At 35.8% G+C, this 10,773-nt stretch overlaps 1 protein-coding gene across 1 annotated transcript; it reads left to right on the top strand.

Annotated features, from left to right (window-relative positions):
* Window positions 1–6,619: 6,619 nt before the first annotated feature.
* LOC132309587 (exopolygalacturonase-like) lies at window positions 6,620–10,410 on the top strand. The gene is made up of 5 exons (XM_059807880.1): window positions 6,620–6,739; window positions 6,845–7,144; window positions 7,299–7,817; window positions 7,945–8,142; window positions 10,291–10,410. The coding sequence occupies exons 1-5, from the start codon at window positions 6,620–6,622 to the stop codon at window positions 10,408–10,410; spliced, it is 1,257 nt and encodes a 418-aa protein (XP_059663863.1).
* Window positions 10,411–10,773: the final 363 nt, after the last annotated feature.

Genomic DNA, 10,773 nt, shown 5'->3' with positions numbered 1-10,773 from the left:
TTCTGTTCTTGCTTTTGACAAAGTAGTTAACCAAAGGCTCTCTCTTTTCAATAGACACGCTTTCTTGTCAAAAGGGTCATATCCTAGACCATTTTTATTAAAAACACTTCTTTAAGCACCTATCATCAGTTCTAGATTGTTGGTACCTTGAGTAAACTTTGCTAGACGATCAATTTGGTCTTCAATGATTAACTTCAAGGATTCATTTTCAGATATAAGTTCAGGTGATCCTGTTTCTTTAAGTAACGTGCATTCCTTTTTCAAGCACTCATTTTCATTTAGAAGAGTTTGAAGTTTGTTTTCGATGATAAGTTTTTCTCTTCTTTGAGAAACACATTTTTTTGACCATTTTACCTAGTTCATCATGCAATTCCTTAAAACCATCAGGTAATCCATTATATGCATCAACCAAATCATCATAAGACATTTCACATTCAGAAAAAGAGTCAAAATTAGAATTTACCTCATCCTTGTTTGCCATGAGATAGAGGATAGCTTGTTCTTCATCGCTTTCAGAGCCATTTGAGTTGTCATCTTCTCAAGTGGCTTGCATTGCTCTTTTCTTTTTCTTTTCCTCTTTATAAACATGATAATCAGCTTTGAAATGTTCCGATTTTCCACAATGAAAATAGGTAGGGGTGTCTCGTTTGCTTTGTTCATTAGATAATTCACCCTTTTTGAACCTTCCTTTGTTGAATTTCTTCCTATGAAGAAATCTTTTGAAAGATTGAGTGGTGAGAGCTAGATCATCATTTTCACTTTCGTTGTTGGCAATTTCCTTTTCTACTCGAGATACTTTAAGAGCAATTTCTTTTTTTCGATGATGATCTCCTTTTCTATCTTTTAGGGTGATTTCCCATGTGAGAAAAGAGTCGAGAAGTTCATCTAACTTAAGTGTGTTGAGATTGTGAGTTTCCTTAATTGCCTTTGCTTTTGCATCCCATTTTTTGGGTAAGCTTCTTAGAATTTTCCTTGCAAGGTTAGATTAGACATAGTTCTGCCAAGATGTTTCAAGCTATTTATAATGTCAGTAAATCTCACAAACATTGCACTAATAGACTCATTTTCATTCATACGAAACAATTCATATTGATGCATAAGAATGTCAATTTTGGATTATTTGACCTGTGAAGTACCTTCATAAGTAACCTGAAGTTTATCCCAGATTTCTTTAGCTGTGGTACAAGTAGAGGCTCTATTATATTCACTAAGACTTATAACACAATTTAGATTGACTTTAGGTTTAGCATTCAAGGATATAAGTATATAATCCTCAGTGTCCCATTCAGCTTCAGTTTTAGGGATTCGTCTTGTGTCAACAACTTTCATTGGAATAAAAGGTCCATTAACTATAACCAGCCAAATTTGATAGTCTATGGATTGAAGAAAGTCTATCATTCTATTTTTCCAATAGTCGTAGTTTGTTCCATCGAGCCAAGGAGGTTAAATTGGCCTTCTTGATGAAGATGACCATTTAAGTTTGCCATGATCATTCTCTAATACACTTAAGCCTTTTCAATAGAGTTCTAACTCTAATACCAATTGTTGCCCATGTATAGACTCTAGAGGGGGGGGGGGGGTGAATAGAGTCTAAGCAAACTAAGGTCAATTTTTGGTTTTAATTAACTAACTAGAACAAAGCTTAACTTCCTTGATAAATATTGAAGAAAGTAATCTAAAGTTTAAAAGACAATATTTATCAAACAAAATATGAAGCAATAAATGTAAGAGTCAGAGATAGAGATTGCAAACATATACTCAGTGTGATGACCTTGTGGGCGGGTGTGCCGTCGGTTGGTGCGAGATACACTGTCAGGCTACCACACTGGTGAGCTACGGGTGCACAGTCCCACATCGCCTGGGTAGAGGAAATGTGAAGTGCTTATATATAAGTGTGTCATCTCCAATTAGTATGAGGCCTTTTGGGGTGAAGCCCAAGAGCAAAACCGTGCGGGCTCAGGCCTAGAGTGGGTTGTTACAAATGGTATCAGAGCCTGACCCAGCCGGAAGTGTGCCGACGGGGACATCGGGCCTCCAAGGGGGTTGGATTGTGATGACCTTGTGGGCGGGGGTGCCGTGGGCGGGTGCGAGAGACACTGTCAGGCTACCACACTGGCGAGCTATGGGTGTACAGTCCCACATTACCTGGGTAGAGGAAAGGTGAAGTGCTTATATGTAGGTGTGTCACTCCAATTGGTATGAGGCCTTTTGAGGTAAAGGCCAAGAGCAAAACCGTGTGGGCTCAGGCCCAAAGTGGACAATATCATACCATGTGGTGAAGTGGGTCGTTACACTCAGCGATTTTAGCGAGGTTCAGAAACTTCTACTCCTTGGCTCAAGACCCCTCTTGAGACTTCCCTATTCATTATGGCTTCTCTTTGCGGGTGGAGAGCAAACCTTTTACAAGAAGCTCTTCCTTGCTTCTAAGTGCTAAGAGAAACACCTTCTCTTAGTCTTTCTTGGGCCATACCAGCCCTTACAAGATTTGAACAAGATTGATGAAGTACAAGATGATCTCTCTTAGATCTAACGTATAAGATTCAACTCACTCTAGAGTATGTATGAATAAATTGAAGCTCAATACTCTTTTATAATATAAAGTGTGTATATGATGATGAAAGGCTTTATGATTGTAAGAATATCTTTCTTAATGAATGCAATCATCTTTTATGAAGTCAATAAGTCATTATATAGACTTTCAGAAGTATCTGATAAGTATTCTAGCTGTTGGACACATACTTCGAGGAAACATGCCCGTTTGAAATTTTAATTCATGCAGGTTCGGTCATCCGAAATAAATCACTCTTAAGGTTTGGTCGACCAAATTGCTTAAAGGTTGGCCATTAGCCTTGGTTCGGTAGACCGATGAAAAATTCCATTTGTTTCGGTCGACCGAAACTCCTTCATCCTTTGTTCTAAAACATTATGTGAGAATCGGCTTTGCTGATTCATTTGCCTCTTTATTTTGGGTCATCTGAAACTCAAGTGATGATCTTTAATTTGCTAGGTTCGGTAGACCGAAATATAATAGTCCTGAGTTTCGGTAGACCAATATTACTTAGAAATATTGATCCAAGCTTTTTGATAGAATCGGTGGACCGGTTTCGATTAACCTTCCATTTTGGTCGACTGAAATGGAATTTATGTTTCAGGAACCTGTTTTGATGATGTGTTAAGCTTGGTCCTTTGTTCATTAGATATTATAAATGAGTTGTTATGCATGATTTTGGAAATGTGAGCTTTAAAGTGTTCATGCAAACTTTAACAAAGTTTCCTAAAATGCTCACCATTCTAGCTAACCTCATTTGATAAGATGTTGATGACTTGTCTTTGAGTCATGATTCCTTTGTCCTTTTCCTATGCCTTTGTGTTGCTTCTTCATTTTTGCTTTTCTATTGTAATGTCTTGACTTGACGAATACTTTTAATCTGTAATTTGCTCAAGGTAGACATTAGTACACATAGAACATCATTAATGAATTACGATCATCAAAATCCTTAGATTCAAGGTCAACAATCTCCTCTTTTTTGATGATGGCAATTCATTGATGTGTTCGTCAAATGAGAATAGTATAATAATAAAAATGTGAACAATTCTCCGCTATCAATGTGCATGGTTTTAAAAGTGAGGATATACATATAAGAGATTTACAAATCTCCCCCTTTCTTTGTGCATTCATCTAAACTTCGTTATCAAGACATATTTAAGGCATATATGCATATATATAAAAAAATTAAGACAATGTATTTGAAAGCATGCAATTCATAAATACCAAAAACACGTATTTCCATTTGATTTCAAGAATTTCAAAGTATAGTTAAGTCAAAGATCACATCAAAACATCTTCACCATTTCACTACCCTATTCACATCGTCACTACATTTTTAACCACAACCTTAACAATTAACAATTAACAACCTACAATCTCATTCACAACCTACATCAACATCAACATCATTCTCCCCCTTTGTAATGCATAAAAAGGTAGAGGGGTTGAGAGCATCAGAAATGAGGAAGTCCCGTGATTCGGAGGTCGGCAAGATCGGGCTTTACAAGATCGACTTCATTGGCTACTTCTTTAAGTCGTTCACACAACTCAAGAATGTGTTCCCTGATCTCTTTGCCAAGGGCAATTAGCTCTTTAGAAAGAGCAATGTTTTCTAAGAGCAGCTCACGAAGGGATTGCTCTTCTGATGGAGGAACAGTAGTGGCTTCTTGTTTCCCTTCATCTTCTTCTTCTTCTAACTCTATTTCCTCTTCTCTATCTCTATCACCACCCTCTTCAGCACTTCCTGCTTGGTGCTCAGCTATGACAATGTCTTAGCCTTCATTTGGTGGAACTCCAAACTTAGGGTCATACCAAATGTTGGCTTCATATTTTTTTAGACTCATTTGAGTTAGCAAGTCTCTTCAAATCTGTAGAGATTAGTAAGCTCCTTTTTCTCCTCTTCTTCTTTTCGCACCTTGTATGCTCTGAAGACGAGGGTAAGAGGCATGGCATAGATAGGTGTGTTTTCTCCTTTTTAATGCAATCTTGCATGTGGTGAAAGATGATGAAGGAGAGATCAAACTGTTTTCCATTTAGGACACACCATAAGAGAAAGGCTTCCATAAACGACACATTCGAGCGTCCGCTGGATTTTGGAAGGATGGTATAGATGATAACATGATAGATGAGACGGGCTTGGATGGTTAACAGACTTGCAAAAATACTGTCAGTATTTTCAGTAGGGAATTGACTTATTTGTTGGATTGCCTGGAGAGGATCAAACTCTTCTCCATGATACAATTATAAGATGTAAAGTAGGTGATATCACCGTGAGGAAGTTTGGGAATGCGTCGCAAATTGGACACGGTAAGGTGAATGTGAGAGCCAACCACAAAGGAATCGTAAGCGTTGTTCCCTAGTTCTTTTTCGAGATGGGTGTAAAATAGTTTAACAAGCTTGGGATAGAAAGGGACTTTGAGTGATACAAATTCACCCAACCCAATAACAGCAAACAGAGAGTAGGTGTGTGGGATCAATGCTTCACTTTTACTATTGTCAAAAAACTCCCTTTTTCCAACTACCTTTTGGAGGAATCGGGTTTCATAGACTTCCTTGAACTCAGGTTCTCAGAAGAGACGCATATTTGGAGCGGGATAGGAGTCGGAATGCTCAGGGTTTGGTTGATTAGATCCTCCGGCATCCATATCATGATAGTGCTTAGTGCGTTTTTCTAGGTTTCTATTAGTTCTCGAAGGAAAATAGTGTGGGAATATGCTTTTCTTCTTTAAAAGACAAAAATAAAGAATTTAAGAGTTATTACCATAATTAATTAAGTGTTCTATAATCAAACATTTTATTTTCACACCCAAAGAAAACAAATATTTGGTAAACTAAAGGAAAGTGATATTATTGATGACTTTAATTCCCCGACTTAAAATCGACAAATATAAAAATATGACGTGGTTATTCCAAATTTTAACTTAAATAGTATCATTACTACTTCCGTTTGTTTCCATAAAATACTCCCTTTCCCTTTCACTTTCCATATCTTTTCAGTTTTCTATAGCCCCTTTCCATATCTTCTTTTTATTTTATTTTTCTAACTAAGTTTCATGGTACTCAAATTTAATAATTAGATTTGTACAAAATCTAGAGTAAAAACTGCAATATTTTATAATTTTTCAATGCTTTCGCAAATTTTTTTTTTTTTTTAATTTTTTTTTTCTTCTTGTCTATGTTTTTGGGAGTTGAATAGATCATTAACTTTAATCAATATAGCAATTAACAAATTCCAATCAAAGTCATAGATAAATATTAATAATCAAAAACACAATTGAAGTATCTTAATGGTCCTTACAGAGATGCAATTTGAAATATAAAACAAATATACATATATATGTTGGTTGAAACTTTAATTTCCAACAAAGATACTAAAATTAAGATAAACTTATAAAAAAAGATTACAACTTTCCAAATTGTCAATTACCATATATTTTATAATGGTATATTTGACACATGGGTAGCCACATAGACTCGGTGAAGTAGGTTTTTATTTGTCGTGCCAAATAGCAGGACTCTAAATGTTAAGAAATTAGGAAGGTCTTACACATTTAGAATAATATAGATATAGATATAATTTTTTTTTTAGGTAAGTAAATTTTATTTGTTCTTTGTTTTCCAACCATTCCATAACTTGGCTTCAAAATGTTCACATATCCCAATAAAATTTGGATCAGCCTAGACGTGAGTTGTCCTCTGTTAATCTAGAAGTACTCAAAAACTAAAACCAATGCAATCAAGAATTGGTTTTAAGTTCTGAGAACGGTATTCATATTTTCTGTTAAGAAATGTAGAAATAATTCAATAGCAAATTTTAAAATCAAATTGAATAAGTTGAGGATGTGTTACAAGGTGTACCAAAAGAATTCTTATGTTAGAAATTTGAATTAGCACATCTCACCATTATTTAAGGAAATTACAGCACATTACAACCAAATTCATACCTCGAATTAGCAAAAATTGGTTCAAGATTTTAGTGGTGATGAGCATCGATTTAACACTATAAATATCTTCCAAAGAAGATTGGAATTTCACCGAATTCATTCTATTCAACAAATTCAAAAAAAGAAGATGGGTTTGAGATTAAGTCTTAAGACAATTTATCTGCTGCTAATTCTAGCACGTGCTGCAGAAGGAGCCGTTTATGACGTAACAAAATTTGGTGCCAAGCCCAATGCAGATATTAGACAGGTGAGTGCTATACACACACACACACACACACATATATGATGTTCTAGTCCTATGAACTTAAATAATTTTGTTTACAATCACTCGTTACTCATTCTTGATTTTTAGGCTCTTTTGACTGCTTGGAGAATGGCATGTGGAACGAGAACTGCAAGCACAATTATAATTCCAGCAGCCACATTTTCGTTAAGTCAGATACTTCTTCAAGGTCCTTGTGGTGCCCCTATTGGGATTGAGCTCAAAGGCATCCTGAAGGCCCCTCCTCTCAATCAAATCAAAGCTGATGCCTGGGTTGTTTTCCAAAAAGTTGACCGCTTAAGCCTATCAGGTGGTGGAACTTTCGATGGCATGGGTGCCGAAGCTTGGAAAACTTGTGTCCCAAAGAAAAAATGCCCTCCACGTCCTTCTGTAAGTAGATTCATATAAATATTTATATATGTATACATATATAAAATATATTTGCTTCTGAAATTTCGAACTTTAATTAATTTTGTTCCATATATGTAATTTTCCTTAATGAGTTGTATGTCGTCTTTGTGACTGGATGATATATAACATGCAGGGTGTACGGTTAAACTATGTAAACAATTCTATGATCAATGACATAACTTCCAAGGACCCCAAAATGTTTCATATTACTGTTTTCGGAGGCACTAATGTGACTTTTCAAAGACTTACCATCGTTGCACCAGAAGATAGCAGGAACACTGATGGACTCCACATTGCACGTACAAGCAACATAAAAGTCCTTGATTCAAAAATAGGAACCGGGGATGACTGCATATCATTTGGCGATGGTGCCCAAAATATTCACATTGAAAAGGTGAAATGTGGACCTGGTCATGGCATCAGCATTGGAAGTCTCGGCAAGTACCCAAGTGAACAACCTGTTTCTGGAATTACAGTTAAGGACTGCACCCTCACTAGGACAATGTATGGAGCAAGAATAAAAACATGGCGTGGATCCCCTCCTAGCACCGCCTCTGATATTCGTTTTGACGGTATTACCATGGACAATGTTGCAAACCCCATCATCATCGATCAAGAATACTGCGATGCAAGATTTAAATGCCCAGCTAAGGTACTTAGACTTGGACTAAAAATCAATCAATTTTATTATTATTTTTTTATATTGTTTTCTTTTTCAACAAACAAAGAAATTTAACAATTTCATTGATTTGCTAATCATTTTCGATGTTTAATTTTAGCCTCCATCTAAAGTTAAGATCAGCAAAGTGAGCTTCAAAAACATTAAAGGCAGCTCCAAAACCCCGGCTGCTGTCAAGCTTCTTTGTAGCAAGGATGTGCCATGCGAAAATGTGGAGTTTGGTGACATTGAGCTGACCCATAATGGAGGCCCTGCCAAGTCCGAAATTACAAATGTTAAGCCAATTGCTTGTGGCAGAGTAAATCCTGCACTGGGAAGAGCTTAATCTTCTTGGTTCTAATCAACTCCAAAGGAAGGTTGAACAAAAGTTTTTTGGGGAGTCGCTAATTAATTTATTTTCTCCTGTTCATGATAAATGCATGATATTAATGTTGACAAAAGCAGTGTATTGTTTATTGATAAATAAACACTTATTGGATTTATCTAAAGGGCCTCACAATTGAAAATTATAAAATTATTCAATTCATATTGTTATGTCAGTTTCTTTTTTCAGATGTACGTTTGGATTGAGGTTATTATCCTTGAGACTTCATCATTGCGACTTTTGCTAGTTATGCTTGAAGAGAGTATGATTCATCATTCCTGCCACATAAAAATTCCTTAAAAGAAAATGATGTAAACGTATATACAAATTTATATATAAGCACATATATATATAGTTAGTCATAAACCATTTAGTTGACCAAGAAAAAGTACACTGTTATTGAATGCCTCTAAATACTGATTATGCATTTTGATCAAATATTAAAACCAAAGAAAAGATATGATCATGTCAATTCCTTTTTAACTAAGTTTCTCAAGCTGCCATCTCATTCCATGAGATTAGTTGAAGTAGCAGGTGATACACCTCCATGTTTTGCAACATCCAATTAACATGACCTTGGTAAAATATTACAAAGAAGATGGGGAGATTGATGGTGATGTACTAAGTAGGATTGAAGCCAACTCGACAAAATAGAGGCTAGGTTGTGGTGTCCTTCATAACAAAAGAATACCAAAAAAATTATAACAAAAAAAAAAAATTGTGTGGAGTGGAGTATTGAAAAATAAATAAAAAACATCACATGGTAACATTAGATATTAACAGCTATAAATAATAAAAATAGAGAAAGTGCACTTAGGTGGTAAAGTTATATCAACCAAGGCCAGATGATGCAACTTTTAAAAGTATAAGGTTGTTTGGTTAAGAAGGTAACATACAAAGGGCCGGGAAAAATAGAAGATTCAATTTTTTTTTTTTTTTTGATTCTCTTTAAAAATTCTGTATTCCCTTTATTCAATCAATCCTTTATTGTTACCCTTAAAAGTTTTCTCATTTTTTTTCTTTTTTTATTTTCTTCTTCTTTTTATTTTTCTCTTCATTTGTTTTTATTATTGCAGTTAAACAAATATAATGTATGCATCAGTTTTAAAAATAACTCAAACACTTTTTCGTGAAACACTGTACAACAAGTTAGTTACCAAATATGTTTTTGTTTCAAAATTAATCATACCACATAAATATATTTTTATATCTCTATTTCATATTAAGTCGCAAAATGCAAAATAGAATTTGTTGCCAAGAAAATCCTTAATGTCCAAATTTATGCTTTCAAATGTTACCTCAGTTGTTTTTGAATTAGGAGTATTATATACAATATGAATTCAGAATACAACACCATTATTGCACTAATATTTCTCGGCTTGTCGTCTTTGAGCACGGTTAGCTAATAAAAACAATATTTTATCATGTTTAATATGGTGAATTCCTTACTCCGTCCCACATAATCTTGAGGGGCAAACCTCTCCAGTTAGTTCCCCTTCAATTTCTTAAAGTGCGCTTTACTTAGCTTAGAATTTTACATGTCAACTATAATTTTAACTGATAGGGAAAAATATAAACATATCCTACCATCGATAAGATTGATTAGATTTCATTATCAAGGATAATGAAATCAAATCTGACGTGGTTCAACAAGTAAGAATAATCCTACTATAACTAGAGGAGGTCAAAAGGATTAAATCATATCCCGACAAATCTGGTAATAAATCTTCTATGATTTTGCACAAGCGGAAGATAAGGTCAACCATCGATATCAGCGGAACGATTTTGATTCCAATCGACAGCCATAAATAGGGCATCAAGCCATTAAAGAAGGTACGATGTAAAAACTATTATTAATCCCTGCCTTCTTTTTAGACCTCCGTGACTAATTTGATCGTCGGAGAGTTCTTGGCAGGCACCACACCGGTGCCGTCAAGGTTCATCGATCTTTTCCTCTCTTCCTTGCAGGAAAACGGTATCATATCGGACTACGCGAATTTCAGCCTCAACAGTTGGCGCCGTCTGTGGGAATCACGATTCCCTTGAATCAATTAATTACTCGTTGGGTATATATGTTTGCAGTCCGGTATGGTTACCGAAAGAACATCGTCGCAGGGATCTGGTCAAAGGGTAGAGTTGGGTGAAAACCTAGACGTCCCGAACGACCAGGCACGGCTTGCAGCGTTGGAACTACAAGTTTAAACTCTGAGTCAGGGTATGAACCAGTTGATCCAACAAAATGCAACGCTCTTGCAACACCTTGTTCCACCGGCTCAACAAAACTTTCCAGGACAAGATATCTCAGGTCCAAACGGAGGTAATGAAAATCTTGAAGAGAGGGATAATCATTCCCCCCAAAATGAGACTGAAGTGGAACAAAGCCAGGTGGGAACCCGACATAGAGAGGTGGTTCACCTATCTCTCCCACGGAGTTCCCGACCTCCTGAAAGCATAGCCTTCTGTCTTAAGGAAAAGACAAAGAAAGTTACCCATCTCGACTTGCAGATCAAGGATCTCAAGGGGAAAATGGAAGATATAATGCAGGCTATGAAAGGGAAAGGTCCT

The sequence above is a fragment of the Cornus florida genome, unplaced genomic scaffold (genome assembly GCF_030987335.1).
Source record: "Cornus florida cultivar Cherokee Brave unplaced genomic scaffold, ASM3098733v1 CherokeeBrave_3.0.0_Hap2_Chr05, whole genome shotgun sequence".
Classification (NCBI taxonomy): domain Eukaryota; kingdom Viridiplantae; phylum Streptophyta; class Magnoliopsida; order Cornales; family Cornaceae; genus Cornus; species Cornus florida.
Note: the sequence above shows the minus strand (reverse complement) of the source record. Positions and strands in the feature narration are given on the sequence as shown.

Excerpts from the sequence above, each read along its gene's own strand:
- LOC132309587 (XM_059807880.1), top strand. The coding sequence starts at position 6,620 with ATGGGTTTGAGATTAAGTCTTAAGACAATTTATCTGCTGCTAATTCTA. Across the intron at positions 7,145-7,298 it reads AATGCCCTCCACGTCCTTCT|GGTGTACGGTTAAACTATGT; the intron begins GTAAGTAGATTC and ends TATAACATGCAG. Across the intron at positions 7,818-7,944 it reads GATTTAAATGCCCAGCTAAG|CCTCCATCTAAAGTTAAGAT; the intron begins GTACTTAGACTT and ends GTTTAATTTTAG.